Source organism: Diadema setosum, chromosome 1, assembly GCF_964275005.1.
Source record: "Diadema setosum chromosome 1, eeDiaSeto1, whole genome shotgun sequence".
Classification (NCBI taxonomy): domain Eukaryota; kingdom Metazoa; phylum Echinodermata; class Echinoidea; order Diadematoida; family Diadematidae; genus Diadema; species Diadema setosum.
In genome coordinates this window covers 12,536,744-12,559,047 of record NC_092685.1, presented here as the reverse complement: position 1 = coordinate 12,559,047, position 22,304 = coordinate 12,536,744, and the positions used below count along the sequence as shown (strand labels likewise).

The 22,304-nt window shown below is 39.3% G+C and overlaps 1 protein-coding gene across 1 annotated transcript; it reads right to left on the bottom strand.

Annotated features, from left to right (window-relative positions):
- Positions 1–874: 874 nt before the first annotated feature.
- On the bottom strand, positions 875–20,888 carry LOC140236959 (thioredoxin domain-containing protein 16-like). Its single transcript, XM_072316907.1, has 18 exons — positions 20,780–20,888; positions 18,369–18,451; positions 15,324–15,397; positions 14,471–14,545; positions 13,678–13,799; positions 12,747–12,843; positions 11,662–11,818; positions 10,727–10,887; positions 9,743–9,824; positions 8,565–8,721; positions 7,625–7,780; positions 6,722–6,965; positions 6,189–6,328; positions 5,729–5,813; positions 4,763–4,949; positions 3,577–3,740; positions 2,647–2,849; positions 875–1,376 (listed from the first exon to the last, which is right to left on the bottom strand). The coding sequence occupies exons 1-18, from the start codon at positions 20,886–20,888 to the stop codon at positions 1,132–1,134; spliced, it is 2,541 nt and encodes an 846-aa protein (XP_072173008.1). The 3' UTR covers positions 875–1,131.
- Positions 20,889–22,304: the final 1,416 nt, after the last annotated feature.

Genomic DNA, 22,304 nt, shown 5'->3' with positions numbered 1-22,304 from the left:
TGCCCGAGGATTGCAGTGGGGTGAAGACTGAATCCTGCCAGGGAGGTGCAGGGAGGTGAGTTGTCTCACCTCCCTGATCCTGCCACGGTGCTGTTTTGGCTGCAATACTGTCTACTGTACTTCTCTCTTGCAACACTGTACTTGAATCGACATACACTGCAGCTGTATTGGAGTGATCCTCCTTTGATTAAACACATCGGAACGGTACGTACCCTGACTGTTGACTCATTTTGTGATGTCTTGGCCTACATAATAGGTGCATGTAGTGGGTGCTCACTGTTGGTGGTTGCTCTGATGAGCGAGGGTGTGACTGTGAGGTGACCATGAATGAGTGAGCGATGAGCTGAGGTGCCTGCCAGCCATATACTTTGGCGAGTATCCCGATTGAGTTGGTGAAAATACTCAGTAATAACAAAGAGGCAAATTTGTTACAAAATCATGGGAAATACAATGAGAGTAAGTGGTGGTGTGCAGTGACGGAAAATAGAGCACATTCTGACCAAAAAAAGCATCATCTTTCTCACATTAGCCTGGCAAAAGAATGTTTTGCTGCTGAAATTAACAAGAGATTCATTAGTCTGTCTAAGAGGTAATACCCTGTGTGCAGATTCTTTTGCTCCATTATTATAGAATTCAGGATTTCTCCATGTTGATGCAAAAACAAACAAACAAACAAACAAATCAAGCAAACAAACTAGAAAAACACTCGTAGAGTGCAGACCTCTGCCAAGCAGCTCCACCCATTATCATACACACATGCTGAAAATCGCCCAATATCCTACAGAGATCGAAGCCTTTTGTTTACGTATCAGCTTCCAGCTATGTGCCTCACCTGAGCAGAGCACACGCTTCAGAGCGCGCATGAAACCTCAAATATCCGCAGCTTCAACTCCCAAGTTCACTGACCCTATCTGAAAAACAATAAAAATCCTTCAAGAATCCATAAAAATTCCTACATCACTACCAAAATTGAATCATCTGTTCCTTGTGTCATTACCAACTTTTCCTGCAAGTTTCATTTAAATCCATTCACAACAATTTTGCGCAATTTTGCAAACAGACAAACCAACGCCAATGATCACTTAACCTCTTCCTTCCCTGATGGCGGTAACGATCAAAACCCGCTTCTGCTTATAGTTCCTCGTGTTGATGGGAGTGGTCTTGTTTTGAGGGAGGCACATCAGCCATGGTATCTTCGGGGCCGTCTCCAATACCAGACTCCTCTCTGTCGTCCGCATCCTCCCGGGCCAGAGGCGTCGGGCCCTCCTCCTGCCTCAAGCCCCGACGACCATGGCGTATCACCTGCTCTTCTTCCTCCATGAGTTTGAGGTAGTCGTAGGGTGGGACCAGCGGCTTCCACTCCCGGTTAATCAGGGCTTTGTGGGGGGAAAGAAAAGAACATTCTCTTCTCACTTGGGTATCTACAAATCACGTACATGTGGGATTTACACCCAATGAGAGCTACAAAACTTGGAGATCCATGCATTCACAGACCAATTGCCTTGGTATGCATGGAGTGAATTTGAGTGATAATGAAAGCATATACAAAAGATTGATAATCTCCACATTTGCTTCTCTTATTTTGCAATCTCTTTCTGAAGTGAACCGAGTCCAACAAGAAGACAAAAAGGCTAGATATCAAAAAGGTCACCAATGAATGGTCCAACATTCTACATCTTCCAAACAAATGAATATTCCCTTTTAGTAGGACCAAGTCGGACATGTTTAGTGTCATGACTTAACTTTATACTTGACACACTCAAGTCACTGTAACCATGCTAAAAGCTGTCTTTTTTTTGTTTGTTTTTTTAGCTTGCCTCTACAGATAACAAAGATGACAAATTTTTTGTGCTAGTACCTACATGTAACATCCATCACAAACATACACAGCTAACACATTCCTTCCTATATCACTCATCTTATAAGCAGTTAAAGGGCAAAGAATTCCACGAATTAAATCTTGATCCTATGAAGAAGCTTCCTAACCTTAGTAGATAGGTTCTTTATCATGATAGCCCCATTCCATCCTGTTGGTAATGGAATCAAATTGCATGATAGAACATGAATTACACACTTTAGCTGCTGCCACACTACATGAAACAAAGCATAGTTTGCTTCCTGTTATCTTCCAGAAGTTTGAGCTGGCGGTCACACTACAAATAAAACTATGTGGAGTTTCAGTGATACAAAACTACCCATACTTCCATTTTTTTTTTCACAGGAAAAACTGTAAACGTGCAACAGCATACAAAAGAATGCACAATGCGCATAAACAATATGAATGGATCTATTATAATGTCAAAAACTTCTCGAAGTTTCAGCCGTATGCAGTCACACTATAATGTACGAGCTGAAATCTTCGCGTACAGATATTTTCGCGAATTGCTACTTGGAGGACATTTTCGCGTGTTGTTTATTTCGCGGTTACAAGGGTCTAACTGAGTAAATCGCGCGTTGTTATTTTCGCGGTTCGAAGGCGATTCGCGAAATTTGCGAAAATAAAACCACCGCGAAATTTTCAGCTCGTACAGTACTAACCTATTCATAGTGGTATGAAAAAAACAACAACAACAAATAAATAAGTAAAGGAGTAGGTACAGAAGAAAAAAGGTGAAATAGAATCAAGCCAAAACAGGAAACACCTACGCCTATACTCGGAGCATTCCCTGTTGCCTTGGAGGGAGGCTAACAGCCAAGCCTTGATAGACCTCTCTCTGGGGTCTGAACCCTGTGGGAAGCTACAGACCTCTCCGGCCACACGGTCAAGGATGACCACCATGGCTTGATCAGGTGTTGGCAGCAGACCATAAGTAACCAGAGTCTTGGAACCAAGTGCACCTTCATCAGAGCTTGAGAGGAGAAAGTGGAGAGAGAGAGAGAGAGAGAGAGAGGACCACACTTATATCTAATCATTTCTTATTATTACCTCCACAAAGGAGGTTATGTTTTTGTCGGCATTTGTTTGTTTGTGTGTGTGCAAAATAACTCAAAAAGTTGGGAACGGATTTGAATGAAACTTACACTAAAAGTTGATAATGACACAAGGAATAGAAAATCAAATTTCGGTAGTGATCCAGGAATTTTTATGAATTTTTGAAGGATTTTAAATTTGTTGGCATATAGGGTCAATGAACTTGGGAGTTCAAGCTGCATGTATTTAAGGTTTGCATACGCGCACTGAAGCACATGCTCTGCTCAATATGTCATGTAGCAGGAAGCTGATGAGGTAAACATTTACATGTAGCTTACTTATTCTTTTTTTTACGTTATCATTGGAAATTGGGCAATTTTCAGCACGTGTGTATGGGTGGAAATAAGCTGCTAGGCAGAGGTCTGCACTCTCTGAGTGCTTTTCTAGTTTTGATTCAGCAATTCATCTATCTGCTGAGTTTTTTTCATGACTCGTAAAAATATGATAGTACCATCAATATTATGCAGATGTTTTCCAAGTCTTCATATGGAACATTGAAGACAAAACCAGAAAACGAGGAAAGAAGCGCGAGATTATAGTGGTGATAGAGAAATCATGTGATACAAAGAAATCTGCCGACAAACAGATGCCAATCAATCAATCACCTGTCCATCTGGCACAGGACGTAGTGCTGACGGATTTCACCCTGCGCCAACTTCAGAAGAGACTGCATGGCTTCTCGGGAGACATCATCGCCGGTATTGAAGAGGATGGCAAAAGGTTTCCCTTCAGCCATGTAGGTTGGCATGCTCGCCGCAGTTAGCTCAGGCTGGGATGTGGACATAAAGAAAAAGAAGAAAACAAAACCAAACAAAATAAGAGTACAAGTCGCTGTAGTTTCTGCACAATTAAAACAGTCCCACTGTCCTGAATCTGTCCCTATTACAAACATCTATCTTATTCCACGTAGACACACTAAAACCAATGTGTAATGGAATTATTTCTGGACAACAGAGCGTTTGACCCATCGTGTCAACTCCCATAATATGAGAGGAATGCTTACATCAACACTAGTGGTGACTGACTCACTGGATCATGAGAAATAATCATACCAATGTGAGTTACATAATGAAATACAAATACTAAGGCAATCAGAAATTGACAAAGAGAGTACAATAATGAATGTTTGACACAATGTCATCCACCTTATCAATGGGTGCAGGGTGACGTAATTTTTTAACTAGTTTTGGGTTAGCACTTTAGGTGGTTTATAAAGGTGTCAAGTATCAGATTATTGTTAAATTTCTACAATTCATTGGCTATGCACTACAAATTGTCTTAAAATGTAGTCATTATAAGTTGGCAATATGTGCCACCTGACTGATGTCGTCAAAACTGTAATGATTATGGAATGTCTACTAGAAAAGAATACAATGTTGATTGCCTGCCTAAAGAAACTACAAGCACACACTGCTGAAAAGCCATTGTGTTACTGTCACGGAAATAATCTTTGTGACCAAAAATGAGAGAGAGAGAAAAAAAAAACCAGTCACTATATGCTGACACTTATGCATCTAGGTTTGCATAGCTGATTATGCCACAATGCCTGCCTAATGTGATTTCATGAGAATGGTACATAAACTGCTGTGAGTGCTTCAAAACAACATGATTTCTTTTTTTAATCTATCCATTTCTTTAAATGATTCTGGCAAACTTGAATCCATTTTCTTTGAAGGTTTTCATTTTATCTTGTTTTCTTTTTCTTCCTTCCTTTTCTTTTCTTTTTTTTTTTTTTTGGGGGGGGGGGGGGGGGGTTGGGGGCAGATCACTTTACTATGACGATTATCTCACCAGAATGGGCATGCTGGCTCGGCGTATAAAAGCTCCCAGTTTCTCAGGAGTGTACTCCTCGTCAAAGCTTGTCCTTGGGTTGTTGGGGTCGTTCCACTTCTCAACGACGACAGACGGTGGAGTCGGCTTGTCCATCCCACCGATCTCTAGCCTGACATGCGACGGAAAGTGATTGAGAGATTTCTGACTCGCATCGCCAAGGTGGGCAGAGTAAAGTGCATACTTAATGTCACCCCTCTCATGCAACTGATACAAGCTACTGAACATTGATACGAGTCACTGAACTTTGATATCAAAACATTATAGGGAAATGGATTTATTGAACAACTGTACAAAATATGCTTGTCCGGCATTATTTCTCCCTCTATCTTTTACATAGCATCCATCAATAAGACATCACCCAGGACCAGTTCCAGATTCTGTTGCATAATCTGAATATTCAAAATGTTACTACACTTTGAGCACCTACATATACTTAGGGTGGATACAGCCTTTTACATATACTTACAATTGTCATTTTCATTATAAAATCAAATAACTTTTTCCAATACCGACAGAAATCTTACAGAAGTGACTAAAAAAAGATACAAATGGGCATCAATACAATTAGGAAAATGAACAATCAGTCGCTTTTAAATAGTATCAATACAATTATCAAAATAAACTATCAGTCTCTTTTAATACTTTGTAGAGACATTTTGAATACTCTAAACAGAAGCTGTCCATGTTATAGAATATATAAAAAAAAAACTACAAACATATAGTAATGACTGCTTTACAAAGAATACCCTTTGGATAAATGCATGATACATGAATATCTAGTAGAACAAACTTTTTTTTTTTTTTTTTTTTTTTTTTTTTGGCGGGGGGGGGGGGGGGGGAGCCAAACAAATCACAACAACAGCACTTAGTAAATGACACCAATCATGCAAATCAGCCTGGGAATGAGAAGTGTAGAGCACTTACATTTCTTGGGCACACTTTGAAGTACACAGACCAAGCAGGAATTCCCCAGCTAATTCTTGTGCCACTTGTCTGAAGACAGATAATTCTGATTGAGGAAAAAAAAATACAAAGAACAGATGGAATGAAGCTTACATATGAATAAATATAAATATATAAACAAATAAATATGTACATAAACTAAGTATAATCCCTGAATTCATAATACCATGACATAAGCACATAAACAATAATGCTCAATATATACTTGCAATGCTTGGATCAGTTCTTCACTAGTTAATAAGCTGAATATACAAAAATGCTATGGCAGCCTTCTCAACTGCCACTACGTTTCTCCTTAGCGTGGTAGGTATGACCTCCAACCACTACATGTAACTGCGACGATACCCCTCTGCAAATTAAGGCCATCACCTTCATGATCTGATTTATCCCTGTGTCTTGATTATTCACAGAAATGACTGACCTTTGCTGTGGTCATCTGGAATGATCGCCACGACTTCTCCAGGGAGGTGGTCCTTCACCCAGGGATCAGGTAGAACTCCCATGGTGAAGGCATCAACATCTTTAGCGCCTTGGAGCTCCACTGGGTTAGGAAGTTTGTGCCTGTAGAAGGTATCAAGTCATCAGGACACAGAGGAGAGCACATCAACTTGTTGCATAATTTGAGGAACTTATCGGTACCGTCATTACTTTGCAGCTGATGATGCAGACATATTTTTTAGAGGTACATCCTTCCTATATTCAACTTGCACAGCATTTCTATTTCTGTCTGTTTCCACACAAAAACATTAATACACGATTTCATCACAGATACAAGAATCAATGAGTTTAATAGAGAAATCTATGATCACACAATGCTAGTTATGGTACAATGGAAGCCACAGGCAGATATCTTTCTCAGAGCAAAGCTTAAAGAAACTATTCAAAATTAAAATATCTCCTACCTACTGATGCAAAAATAAGGAGGTACACTGAAATGAAAGTTCATAAACTCACAATATGTAACTCTTCAGGAAATTTCCTTCATCCAGAATCCCTCCATAAGTTGCAATGTCAGACCTCTCCTTGTACATCTTGACAGTGGGATAGACTGTTACATTGCTCTTGTCACACACATCTGGCCAGCTGGAACATTCCACTCTTGCCAGAGGGGTGTCCTGGCCTTCCTCTGGAAACATGGAGATGATGCTCTGGGATGCAGACTCAAAAGACTGCAAAAATGCGAGGCTTCGAGGATTCCCTGCAAACACAGAATTGATTGTAGGCACATCAGTACTGCTAGAATACATACACAGTCACATACAGAAAGTTAGTGAACTGATTATTCTATTTTCGTGGTCAGACATTCGGGCATTAAGCAGCTGCCGGAGTGAAAACAAACCATTGATTAGTGCAAGATCAGCATATTTTTGAGATGAAACTATCTACTTTTCTTCAATAATTGGCTTTTAAACTGTCAGACATGGTCCATCTTAACATTGCTGATGGCCACAAGAAATGTTAATGATAAAAGAATGGTACATCAAGGATTTTGAATGCCGATGCCATATCGTCTGTATCACCGCATAGATCCGTACACTATCTGTCGTGCACGCCCAGCATTCACACCAATTCACACTCCAGTTCCTTACATGTATTGTACAGGCCAGCTGTTTGTTTTCACTAAAGCTATACCAGCAGTGACTTTCACCACACCAAGAATGCACCTTGCTTTGCAACACTGCACAAAAATTATGCTTGGAGTGATCATAACAACAGTGATATCAATAAAAATAATGTTGATAACAAAAACATCATTACTAATTTTCTATTAATCTTCAGATTTATCACAAATAATGCTTGTTGAAATTGTGATCCTCATTTTCAACATCGTAAATGTGCTATATTCTTGCCACTTACACTTCATGGTAAATAGCACACTGGTCAGTTGCGACTTGCCAGTGAATGAAGGGAAGGTGACATCGGTCAAGGAAGGTATGGGAGACTCTGGGGGCTGGAGGGCCAGTCTGAGGTGGACAGTGGCTGCCTGGACATGGTCATCCTGCTGCTCTTGGACTGGTCATTTCAGAGAAATCAGTACAAGTTACATGCAAACCCTCCAGGCATCAATTCAGGACTATCTTCACAGAATAATGAAACAACATAAAATTATCTTCCTATCCTAATGACATTGCTGAGCTGTACTTCTTATACTATCTTCCTTTAACACTTGAAGGGACAGTATTGTAGGGAGATTATGTATTGGGAAGGTTAGCCCGACTTGGAATATATAATTATGAGGTTCCTGTGACACTTTAGAAAACACTCCCTCAACAGGGTACTGCGGAAAGTCAAATTCAAAGAAGACCATTGCTTGATTATGGACTTCTTTTGGCCAACCTGCAAGTCTATACATAGGATTGGTACTGTAATTTGCTTCAGTGCATCTATTCTGTGATTGGTTATTCTATTCAAACAGGCCTGTTCTAGTCATGGTTTTCAGAACGTACTACAGTAGGCAGTAAATGAAGATCGATTCATCTGCCAATCACTTCTCTTTCATACACAGTGAAGGGTTATGTTTTCTATGAATCATTATCCAATATAAGGCACTACTTTGTGCTGCCAGTTTCACATTAAAAGCAGAAACAGGTCTACTGTAGTGGATCTAGGTGTTAGCACCTTTACATGAATGTGATAAATAAGCTGGGAGTCTATTTCAGTCCGATAAAACTGTACAGCATCTAAACTTGACACTTCATACAAAACGGATCATTAGAGGGACAAAAATATCAAATTGATTCCAGCCTTTATGAAGATTTATCTCTTAGCAAAAGGAATATTCAAAGTAAAAGCTCACTTGGTGGTTGATCTTCATCGTCATACCCTCCATATGCATTGCTACCATCCTCCTCGGCTTGGTCTTGGTTGTCATGGTAACTGAATGCCAGATGAATGTTGGTCTCTACAAAGTTTTTCAGTTCCAAGGCATCATGGATGTGCTCACCAAAGGCATGCTACTCTCGGAAATCAATGAACATGACAAATGCTTGCGTCAAAATTCAGCAGCAACCTACTTTTCCACCCATAGAGGATGAACTGATAAGCTATATTCACACATTTGCCATAGATACATGTACCTACCCAGAGTATACTCTTTGACTAGTCTTCAGCAGGTTAAGAGCAGTCATACCATTATATATTCCACCGCAAGAAGTTTTTGTAATTCATTTGAGGTATTGAAAATATATAATTTTTATTTCATTATATCAAAATGAAGTTATGGATTCTTCTAATATAACAATGGCAAAAATACAAGATGAGTCTCTCTTTATGTCAAATCATACTTACATATCAAACTTACACAAATCATACTTTAGAGTGTCGACATGCTTGACAACAAATGCCATCACATGAGATATGCAGGGGTGCCCACCTCTGCAGATATAAAATCATACCAATGGACATGGGGAAAAAAAAAAACTCATATTCGGAGAGCAAAATCCATAAGTTGGTTTAAAGGGGATGGCTAGTAACTGATCAGTGGGAATCAGTGGGAATGCTGGAGGATGATTGTTCCAATCCTTGCGGGATTCATTTAAGAGTACATTATATATCTATTGTTGTGTGAAAATTATTTGCTTCAGAATGGTCTCATATTCAAGTAATGTGCAGTTTAATGTTTCCAGATTAGCGTCCCTGGTCAGTGACGGGGCATTAATCTGCACATTACTTGAATATGAGACCGTTCTGAAGCAAATAATTTTCGCACAACAGTAGATATATAATGTACTCTTAAATGAATCCCAAAAGGATTGGAACAATCATCCCTCAGCATTCCCACTGATTCCCACTGATCGGTTACTAGCCATCCCCTTTAAAGGCATTAGATACTACGCATTCTATTTCAGAAAATACATCACATATTTTCATATCAAAAAATACATTTTATTATGTTTGATGAAGTAAAAACATAGTAATTTGAAAAAAAAAAAATAGTTGGCAGCTCTGAACATGTAAAAAAAAAAAAAAAGTTACCTCCTTGATTCCCCGAAGAACAAAGCATGCTGGGATACATTTTGTATCAGCCATCAACAAGATATCATCAGTGACATCATCCCTGTGGAGTAAGAAACATGCAGAAATCATTTCAGGACTCCCTACATGGCAGATCTACATCAATTCATTATTCGTCCTCTCTAGCTATAAGTTTCAGATCTTTATTTCACTTCATCACACCAGATTTGGTGTTGTTGCTGTTTTCTTTATTTCACACCATAAAGGAACGTTACTTCAGTTTATTCAATTTAGGTAACATTTTGCCTCCAAGACTTCAAATCAACTCCAGGGTTAATGCACAAAATATCAATTCCAAAAAACATTGAATTGAGTGATGTTAGACATTTCACCATGTAAGCCCAAAATCTTTGATACACTCAGTGACAACCAATGTATCTTTTCTGATCACAAAGAATATTGACAGAAAAAAAAATATTTGGAGCAATCTGAGAAAATGAGTACTCACACAAATGTAAAACAAATCAAACAATTCTAAAAAACATACACAAAACTTGATACATCTTGTTCCATGTACGTACACTTGTGTACATGTGTCAGTTCAATCACATCATAAACTATCCAAACATTAAGAGGACTAGCTTATTGTTATTCACATAATTGAATTCTGCTCATCCTTCTGTATTACAATTCACCATTCCAGAACGGTTCATGAGCAGAGTGATATTGACAGCATAATTTTCAAAACTTGTTTCCTCGAGTATTTTCTTTTTTTTTTTCCATTGAACATCTTTATGCAGCTGAGTCAGCAAAGTTCATTTTGTAATTCAATTGAGCCATGTCAGTGTTAAACAGTGTCTTTATTAAGGCATACCTTTCGAAAAACATGAATAATTTTTGGACAGAATTCTTTTTCAGTAATAAAATAGAAATGTTCAATGTGAGGAAAGCTTTAGTTAAGTAGCCTTACTATTCTACAATGGCAACTGATCTCATGTAGCTAACCTGTTGATGACCACAAATCCAAGGCTCCCCCTGAACGAAGGCACTGTCTCCATGACGATGGATAATGCTTGCTTGTGATTGGCTGGATCAGTGACTGCATACAAGGCTGCAATGCCTTGCTCCTGAAATGGGTCTCCTTCTTCCTTCCCTGTCATATCAACCTTTACAAAATAGAATCATAACAAACCATGTAATAGGGTCAAACACTGCCCCAGAAATGACAAAGAATTTAGCATTGCACATTCACATAGATAATACTCGAGATTAATTCCCCTGTGACATTTCAAGTGACTACTATGCAAAAATCTCCTATTATTGTGTGTTGTCAGACTGAAGATTGCTTTCAGTTCTGGTTTTCTCAGACTCTGCAAGATATGTGTTTGACGCATAATCTTCTAGTATGACATGCTTGGAGGACAGACAAGTTCACATACTGTAAAGCTGCATGGAAGGCAAATAATTGACTCTTCCTTTAATACCCAAATACACACACCTACACTCACTGTCTTTCCTCAATCTTCAGTTTTATCACACATTTGATTATTCCATCAAGAACTTCATTTATTCCTGTGTTCTATCTCATTCATTCATGCCTACATTCATTCAAACATACATTGATTGATTGATTGATCGATCGATCGATCGATCGATCGATCGATCCATTCATTCATTCATTCATTCATTCATTTAATCACATACTCATACATTCACTGTATGCATCTAGCCATTCCTTCATATGTTTCTAAACATATTTATCCACTACACCTCACTATCAAAATATTGTCCTTAATATTCCTGGACGTGATTGAGAGTCTTGTGATATTACCAATTAATATCTTGTCCGCAATCATTTTTTATCTTTTGCGGAAACATTCTAGATTTTACTAATGCATGAGAAGTGAGATCAATACTGTATCAATACCCAGAGTACATACCACAAATGGGAGAGCCAACGTCTTCATCAGCATGACGAGTCCCTCTGTGCTGATGGGCCCTTGGTATCTGGCCTGGGCACAGGGCTCTCTGGGGGCCGCTGTACTGCAGTGCAAAACAAATACTGCGGAGACTGGAGCTCGAGACAAGCTGGGTATCCTGAGATAGAGAAAGAGATGAAGTATCATTACAGTACAGAAGAAGAACCGCTGTCTTTAATAATAATACAAGCCACATTGCCCAACATAGCAATAATTACAAACCCTAAGGTTTCTGTTACAAGTGTTCTATTTTTGTATGGTCATGTGTTGAATTTCCTTTGGGAAATGTTGCTATAGAACAAAAACTCATATTACCTAATTCTGAACTTAAATATTTTCAAACAAAGAAACATTCTTGATAAGAAAATATTAACTTTAAACAGGATATGCAAATTGTACATTGTAAATTGATAAAAGATGAATGTACATCTTCTAAATTTTTAAGTGTATGTTGGTGTCCTTCCATGGCATCAAATTGTTTTGTTTTCTAAATTTGAATTCTGAAATTGACAAAGCCCACAGATAAACATAGGTTTTAAATGCATAGAACATTTGCATAATCAACATTGAGTTATTTTGTGTAGATCAGTACATTTTTGTTTTGTTGTCTTGTTTTGGCAAGAATGATTGAATATGGAATGAGATACAATAGTCATGCCATTAATCAAAATTTTTGTTTTGGTGACAAACTTCAGGATGGTATTTTGTTTTGTTTTTTCAGGGGGAGGGTAAAATATTGAAAATACTTAATCAACTAGATTCATGGGATTTCACTATGTTTTTCTAGGATGATGCCACTGCCAGGATAAAGATGACTGTACAAACATTATGAATAATCTTCTGTAGGAGAAGCAGATACAACATATGTACAATATTACAATGTCACATTCTTCTCATTATCATCATACAAACTATCATTACTTTCATTAGAAACAACACAAACCATTATTTTCACTATTGCCTACACAGTCATTTCAAATTACTTTGTTATTGTTTGTCCTTATTATCATTGTTCTAAAATTCCACTTGCATCTTTGTTTTTGTACCTGCCATCAATGTCAGCTATCAGATCCTTCCTGGTTGTCGCAATGAATTTGTACTTGTGTCTGTAGGCAAAGGCCACTTCGGTGAAGGCCCTGTCAGCTGGTGTCGGATCGAACAAACACAAAAATGGAAATGATTGATTCAGATCGGTAAGAGAATTATTGGTATTCCATCATCAACGTGACATATAACCCGGCAGAATCTATAGAAATAATCCCATGGATTACGGCTATCCTGTTTATGAGCTTTTCCAAAGGTTACTTGAGATGGGAGATGCCCTCTGCAGCTGCTCTGTTTTTGAATAAGTCCTCATATTTCTGGTAAGAGATGGGTCCATTGATATGACCATATTCAATGAAATAAACAAACTAGAAAAGCACGCAGAGAGCACAGACCTACGCCAAGCAAGCAACTCATTTCCACCCTTACGCGCATGCAATTTCCCAAAAATAGAAGCCTTTTGTTTACGTCATTGCAAGGTGCCTTGCCTGAGCAGAGCATGCGCTTTTGTGCGCATATGTAAACCTTCAGTACATGCGCAGTTTGAACCCCAAGTTCGTTGACCTTACATGCCAAAAGATGAAAAATCCTTCAAAAATCCATAAAAATTTCCAGATCACTACCAAAATTGAATGAGGTGTTCCTTGTGTCAATATCAACTTTTTCATGCAAGTTTCATTAACTTTTTGATTTATTTTGCAAACAGACAAACCAATGCCGATGATCACTTAACCTCCTCCTTCTTTGGCGGAGGTAATAAAAAATTCCCTCTAGCAGACAGGAAAGTAAGTTATGAGAATGTTGACAGACCTCTGTTTTCTTTCTTTTTCTCTGGAATCTTCATTTCACTGACATACAGTAGGTCAAGTTCTCATTTGCATAACACAAAACATATTCACCCTCTCCTCAAAAGACAGAAGATAAGCCAAATACCTGTAATGCCAATGGCAGGCACAAATCCCAAGATGACATCACGTCGGCCTTTCTGGGACTCCAGGAGATCTTGAAATTCAGATCTTTCAGAAGCGATCGGCACATCAAAGATAAGGACGAGACTGCAGACATGGATGCAAAGAGATGGAAAAAATTGCAGGCTAATTTTCATCTTATATAGCAGAATCCCCAAATAGCACATGGAACTTCATCATGCCTATCATGCTATAGGCACTATCTCCAAATAGCTTTCATTGCAAACATACAATATGAACCTTGAAATTACTGTAAGCAAAAATGGAAAATTGCAACTAGGCTCTTGCCGTCTTCTCCATGGCATTGATTTTTTGTTCCCCCATGAATTAGCCCACAATAAAGTGAATGTTATGCAAATGAACAGTATACGTCAAACATTTTTGTAAGATAATGCAACAGCTGAGATATTACCTTCTATTCATCTTTTACTCCTGCCAAATAGCAGCAGTTTGGGCAATATATTTTGATATCCCCTCATTATCAGACACAGCAAAAACTTAAGAATTATGGCAACCAATCTTCATGTTTGAGCATATCCCCTGCATTGCAATATAACGAAGAGAATAATTATCATCAATATTGCATTGCCTTTACACAAACACACGAGCACAGGCTAAAAAAAAAAAAAATTGAAAAGTGTACTTGATATGGAACAAATACTAGTCACGACTAAAATTGCTTGATATAAAATCATCAAAACTCCACTTTCATAGCAACACAACTTAAAATCAAATAGTACCACAAAATTTCTACTCACTGTAGGATATTTGATACTATGGCATCCACTCCATACAAGGTATCATAGGCCAAGGGTAGGATGAATGTACCGTGCCTGTAAAGAATATGACAGGATTAAAATCATGAAGAATGTATTTGAAATGTGTCCCTGCATCTCTATTAAAATATACAGCTACAGCTGTACACTGAGAATTTCTGTGATGGGCATAGTCTGATTGTTATAATTTATGTTTTTGAGCTTCATGACAACAAAACATTGCAAATGTACGGTAAGTATGTAGAAATCCTATCAAATCAAACTAGCAATCTGTGTTTCAGAAAACATCTATATGAGAGATAATTGTCTCGATGCATGTTGAGACATTCCATGTGAAAAAGGTGCATCACTCTATTAACTTTTCATGCAGTACTGTATGTATGCCACATTTTTTTCTTCTTTTTCACCAATTTGTCTCAGCAGAACCATCTGAATCAAAGTCCATCAGATGCATTGCACTTAGCACTAAAAAAGCTGTACTCATTTTATGTCATGTCACTGGCATCTGCAATTTTTCCATCACATACAACAAGAAGAACACTCTTTCCTCCCCCCCCCCCCCAAAAAAAAGAAGAAATCATAGTAAGTATAAGTATTAACTATAATACTATATAAATAGCAAAGAGACATGATTGATATAGTTAGCAGAATTACACAAGAATTGCAGTTAAAGATGACTGTGTTACAGCACACAAGCTTATAGTGTGGATACATTATGAAGTATTTCTGTTAACTTAGATTTGTTTGTTTGTTTTGTTTTTGGCTCTCAACATTCAGAGATCAAGATTGAAAAAGCTACCACTGATGACATTTCAAGTCTGAGAGTTTCATGTACCTGAAGACAAGGACATTTTCTACTGCTTCAGGCTTGGTACAATACTCGGTGACTGGGTCCACCAGGCAATCCACCTACAAAACAATCCAAAAACACACAACATTTAATACATCAGCATGGATGAAGACAAGTCCCTGCACAGGGCATAGCAATGGAAGAGAAATTATTAAGTGGGACTGCAATTCTTTGCATGACTATCGATGAATAAGAGAAAGTGGGATCAAGAACAGACCTCACAATGAAGAGCTACCCTGGTCTGATGACAAGACTATTTAATTACAAAAAAGGGGCATTTTTATAGCTCCCCCCCCCCACCCACCCAACACAAGGGAGAATACATCTACAATGAAGGTTTATCGAAACCGAGCCTGAACACGCTTTCTAGAAATTGTGTTATCATGGCTCAAATTAGCTTGTGTCAGGTAGGCATTAAAGTCAGCATCTGGCAACAAGAAATTCACATTGATCCGTCCTTTGGATCAATAAATGCTTGGGGGGGGGGGAAGACTTTCTTTAATATGCTACACACACTCAACCGCTGCTTTTCAACTGGAGTGTGCTCAGATGAATTTCAATTTGCAAAAACCTCTAAAATTATACCCATCCGACCCACTGACTAGAATATATCCTTAGCAGATGTGTTTTGCTTGCATTGTGAGTACAGAGGTGTTGAGGTTGGAAAATGTGGGCGTTTCCTGTATCTCTTGACACAGCAATTTAATTTCCGATACTTTCCTGAAATTCTGATGCTTTCATCAGCGAGTTGCAGTTGACATTAGAAGAAGGAATTTCTGTTTGATTTGAAGTACACATGTATATGTAGCAAAATACGGCTGCTGAAAACTGTTTATGTAAGTGACGAGCCAATGGAGTAAAATGGAGTCAAAAGGGACCTTAGCTTTCAATCTCAGCAGAATTTTCATCAGAGGCAAATGACAAACAGGCAGGAAAAGCAATCACATGTATGGTTGATATCCAATCATGCAATGAAATCAAATCATGTTTGATATGAATTCATGTTATATACTACAAAGGACTACACACAACAAGCACAATCCAATGAGAGCTAGGGGCAAAGAGCAGCAAAAAAAGTAAGAGTAGTTAGAAGTCAAAGGCACAGAGCTGAACATGTAAAAAAGGTGATTAAAGCAAGAAGGTGAATAGACAAAGGGCAGAGGTGGGTCAGTGATGTTCTCAAGGAACATAGGGGGCAACCTGTGTCGCAATATCAAATAAGTAGGGAACAGATGGATTAAAAATAAAAAAAATAAAAAGAGTGAAAGGGGGGGGGGGGCAGCTAAACAAGCAGTGTGCCCTAAACCTGAAGTACTGTGAAAGTGGAAATTTTCGCGGAGTTGAAATTTTAGCACATTTCGTGCAACCAGTAACTTGCGTGAAGATATAAGCATGTGAATATTAGCTTGCCATATAGTCCAGTATTTAATGTCTTGATTCCGCAGAATTAAAAACATGTGAAATTCATCTTATGCGGCCTAGTGCGAAAAATAAGTCAAATATCCACTTTTACAATACAAAAATAGTGGCAAAAAAAATGAAACATGTGAGAACTAACCAATAAAGGCAAAGTGTCAAACATAAACAATTTTTTAAAGAAAAAAATAAATGCATACTATATGTTAGCAGATTGAAACATAAATGCATAAAGCCAACAAAAGAAAGAATATACATACATATTCGACACAAACTAATAAAAGTGTGTGTGGGGGGGGGGGGGGTTACAGTATATGTCGGTGGAAAAGGGATGTATAGAAGTAACTTTGACAAGAGGATGGAAAAACGGTAATAAAAGGCATACATTAGGTAAAATGGGTACAGTAAGGAATAACAGAAAACATATTAGAGATTTCCCTCCAGGATGTTGAAGCCATGGGGTTGGGTTGTCTGAAGTCCTCTCATCCAGAGCTTCTCTCTGCTGGTTCGGACTGTGTCTGGACAAGAGTACAAAGATCGTCTCGTCACAGTCCAAACCAGCAGAGAGAAACTCTGGATGAGACGACTTCAGACAATCCTACCCCTTGGCCTCAACTTCCAGAAGGGAAATAAGTGATGTCTTTCCTGTCATTCCTTAGTCTACACATTTTACCTAATGTACATTTATTGCTTCCTTTCCTCATAGCCCTTTTCCACATGTACATACACACTCATATAATAATGGTTTGTGCCTACCAGTATATGCCTACTGTATGTTAGCTCTCACTTCATGCTTTGCCACATCTTTGTAACTCAGTTTTAGGGGCACCGTGCTTGTTCAACACCCCCCTCCCCCCCCCCCCCCCCCACTGTTGCTATTTCACTCTTTTCCCATTCTTTACCCTTGTGTAGTTCCTTATCTTGTTTGATGTTGCCTCCCTATTCATCTGTCACATTACTCTTTCACAGGTAGCCCCTTTATGATCCTTAGGTCCATCACTTGCCCATCTCTGCCTGTTGTCTTAATTCACCCCTCCCCTTTAATCCCCCTTTCTTTAACCCGTTGAGGACGAGTCCCGAGTGTACTCGGGCAGGTGTCTATAGGAAATGTGTGTTGTAGCAAAATCAGTCCGTCCTCAATGGGTCAATACCTGTTTGGCTCCGTACCTTAGACTTCTAACCCACCCCTTTTGTTTTCATTGTTCTGTGTCTGTAGCCCTCCTCAGACTGTGCTTGTTCCTCAGACTGTGCTTGTTGCATGTAGTTCATTACGTGATTGCTTCCCTTTGCAATTTTGTCTCTGAAAAAGATTCTGCTAGGATCAAAAGCTCAGGCCTCTTTCAACTCCTTGATTTGTTCAAAGTAAATCAGCACTTTGCCAAGCTGGGCAATCAGGGAAAGTAAAACCAAAAGAAGAAATTCATAGGTCTAGTCTGCAAGAGGATAAACAGTGAAAGGAATTTCTGATTTATCAAGTAGTTTGTTCCCACCTAACAATCAAGAGATATAGCACCTGTGTAAAATGATCCATTACCCCCAACCCCACCCTCCTCAGGGATAAAAAAAAATAATAATAATAAATAATAAAAAAAAAAAAAACCTGCCCGTACTTACTGTTCCCAAGAGGACACCAAAGTCCTGTAGGTGTTCCCCTGATGATCTGAAGTGGTTCTGGAACTGTACATCATACGGTTTGGCTGCAATATGATGATTTAAAATAATTATAAGGTGAAACTGAATTGTGTCATGTGAATATAGTACAGGTTTCAATCACGAGAGAACATTCAACTATTAACTTTATCATCCAAAGTGCTAACTATACACAGCCCAGTCGCTGTACATGGTACGTCGCGACAGGGCTGTACGCGCGCGACCACCAACCACTAGGAGAGCGACGTAATCGTATCACGATAGCTTTGACTTTTGATACTTACGTTCATTTTTGTCACCTCAAACCCATCGAGTATACTCTTCAATATTTACTCTACATCTGATGCTATCAGTATTCAAATGTACAAAATGAAACTTACCGAAATTGATCATCATATCCAGCATGTCCACACCGTACACAATCTTTCACGCAAGGCCAAGTTTAGATATCGGGTGGTCACGTGATGTGAATGCCCTTTCAAAAGGTCGCGCTGTCGACCGTGCTGTTACACTTCAAGCAGCGTACGCACGGTTACTAGTATACAGCTATAAAATGTACTGGGCTTGGCGGCGGCTGGCGTCTGGTCGGGCGACGAGCATTGAGCTCCATACCGCGGTTATTGTGTAGCAGACGCCAAGGTTTGTTCGACACTTTCAACGCACACGTGCTCGCTCTGGAGCACATCCGGTCACGCATGCGCATAAGTCAAGGCACCATTTTGAATCCTGCAACGACGAAGCCCGACGGTCAGGAATTGCGCCAGAAAGTGTAATTTTATTTGTTCCACGGACTTATCGCAAGTGGTCTCCATGGACCCAGTGTGGCGGACTATTCTTCTGTAATAGAAACATGCATTTAACGTGAGTAAAGTATTCTGTTTAAAGGAGAAAAGTATACATTTTCCTAAGTTTTGTAGTTGTGTTGAGGTTCCTCACTTCGAGGCTGCATGCCGCGTACGTCAGACGCTGTTTTCGCATAGCGTAACAGCGTCTGGTCGGGCTACCAAAGTGCATGCTAAATGTGGGTCTGATCTGTTAAATGTTTGGCCACTGTTTGATTATGCAAACTGAGTACCGTACACTTAGTATATTTCAGTGTAACTGCGACCAGCAGCCCCAACGTACAACGTACAGTGTTGGGGCTGCGCCGTTTTGGCCTCGATATTCTAATGTTGTACCAAACGGGTGCCGTTCCGGCGCTGTATTTCCTTAATTTTTCAACAAAAACTACTGGCAATACTTACATGGGTGGACTAAACCTAAATGATTCTTATCGGCGACTGTTTGATGCATTTCATTGCTTATGATGCAGAAAATGCTGTCTTATAAGGCAAATATCTTCAGCTCACCGATGCTCACTAAAACTCACAATCACTTGCACATGCGCACACAATGCATTCAGTGCAGTGCATTGACAGCTGTATTACTCGCTACATGATGCATATTCACCGTGCGATGATGCATTATTCATATCCTTTTGCGTCCGTAACGTTGACGTCATTGTTTACGCATGCGTAGATGCGTACTGATGGATAAACACGTTCAAAATAGCAGCAAAGCTCTCCACTAGGGCAGACCGCCTACTCCTAAAAAATGTGGAAAATTATGCAGTTTCCAGATAAATTGGTGAGAAGGACCAAGGCAATGGGGTAGTGTATATTTCATTTTATATTGTCACTGTGTTTATGATGGACATTTAGCTATGGTTTATTTGTGAAGTTGCCGTATATGTGGCAATAGGGAGTTGTTCGTGATTCTCACTTGCACGAAACTGCAGGGTAGCCGCCAGGACCCCGCCGCAGAACGGCGGGTCTCCGGGGCTAATTTCAGTGTAACTATACACAGCCCAGTCGCTGTACTCTAACATCGTCTGGTCGGGCTAATTTCAGTGTTTGTACCATCTTGACCATAGCTAGTCTAGTAGTCAATATATGGGTCTACATCATAATAAATTTAGTGAGGGTCTTGATCCCATTTACAAATGAACTGTACATTAACGCCTATTACGGTTCCCTACCTACATTAACATAGCAAATAGGAGGAGTGACGGGTCAAAATATCTTGAATTTACCTTGAAGTTCATGGCATTATCTATGCATTCCCGGATGCCCTAGCTCCTAATCTAGCTATAGCTCATATGGGGATAGCTACAGCCTACATTGACCGACAAGTATGTCTAATTCCGCGAAAAAACTTCTCATTTATAAATGAGAAGTTTTTCGCGGAACTAAACATACTTGTCGGTCAACAGCCTACACAGCTAGTAACTGTGTTACTGTTAGATATCACTGCTGACAGCTGAAACCGCAATTCCCTCTTTCCGTATCGGGAAACACTGCCGTTGCAGCGCATAGCAATAATACAGAGATACTCACATCTGATGAATGAAATCGCCACAACTTCCTTGGATGCCTTGATCGCATCAAAATCATTTGATGATATAAGGTTGTAGATCTCACTCAAAGTGAGTGGACATGTAAGCATGAGTAGAAGAAGACATGGTAGCATATGTTTGCAGTCCATCATTTTTCCTATGGCAGCAGTAGTTCGTGATTCGGTGAGGGTCGATCGGCCGTGTGCTTTTGTTTTGGATCGTTCGCGTTCACACACACGCCACACGGCTCGCTCTACGTACAGAGCGTGTATGCTGCGCTGCGCGCTGTTCCTGTACGTACTGATGATAGGCCAAAGTGATAGGCACACACACGGGGCGTTTTGTGCAGCGCAGGTGGTGTTGATTTTTTGGAGGGTGATTTCCCAGGTGCATGCCGTTCTCTGAGAATAATTGACACGCCCACTTCCATGTAACAAAGCGGCCAATAGGGGCGGGACACTGTCTTTTATGTCAGAAAATCAATATGAAGTGGCAATAAAATTTTATCATGTTGATATTATATGAGTGACTAAAGCATCTGCCCTGTTCCCAACGTAAAGTAGATGGGTAGACCCTCGTCCGATATAAAAGGTCTGAAGTTATTGGAATTTCATAAATGAACGAGTATTGAGCAGTGCTGAGCAGGAAGATGGAAAGAGACTCTTTCTGGACAGTCTCTTTCCACCTTCTCTGCATGTGGTATGAGTGACACAAATCGCAGTCGGCGATTGTGTAATAAATCCTAAAAATATTTATCAAGCAAAAACTTGGATATTAGAATTAGGAAGCATGTGAAAATTCTGCCTATCATAATATTGAGCATTTAATTTCTACGCCCTCCACCCTTTCCCTTACCTCTCCCCCCCCCCCCCCCCCTCTCTCTCTCTCTCTCTCTGACGACGCGTGTGTGTGTGTTGCTAGGCAACATTATTTTTTAATTCTGTTATTTTTGTGATGATGAAGATACAGTAATCGTATCTTTTATGATAACGATGAATTGCAATAAATCATGTAGTGCATGATGTATAGGCCTGTGTATGTATTATGGATATGTAGGCAACTCTGTATAATATAATCATTATGTGTACGTGTGTATATCATATGCATGTTAATACATTTCATCCGTTTTAAATTCAACTCATGATTCCTTTCTGCCCCCCCCCCCTCCCAAATTCCTTGCAAGAAGATGACCTTGTGTAGGGTTTTGTTAGAGCATACTTTTTTGTTGTTGTAGTTGTGCGATGTTATGGTGTCAATATACAAGTTTCTCTTTAGCCAACATTTTTGTTGTATATACCATATCAATAATTGCTTTGAGGGGAATGCAAATTATTGCAAGGCCAGCTTTTTAGCTTCCCCTCCATTGTTAAGGACATTATTTACCATTTTGCAGATGAAAGAATAAAACAGCTTTTGTGCTTCAATAATATACATGTAGTTCTAAAATGTGAGTTAGGGATAGAAACATCCAATGGGGAAAAAAAATGTTTATCAGTATAATCAATGTTCAGTATTTTTAAACGTTC

Excerpts from the sequence above, each read along its gene's own strand:
- LOC140236959 (XM_072316907.1), bottom strand. The coding sequence starts at position 20,888 with ATGCTTACATGTCCACTCACTTTGAGTGAGATCTACAACCTTATATCA. Across the intron at positions 9,825-10,726 it reads GGATTTGTGGTCATCAACAG|GGATGATGTCACTGATGATA; the intron begins GTTAGCTACATG and ends CTTACTCCACAG. Across the intron at positions 2,850-3,576 it reads GTCCTGTGCCAGATGGACAG|CTCTGATGAAGGTGCACTTG; the intron begins GTGATTGATTGA and ends TCTCCTCTCAAG.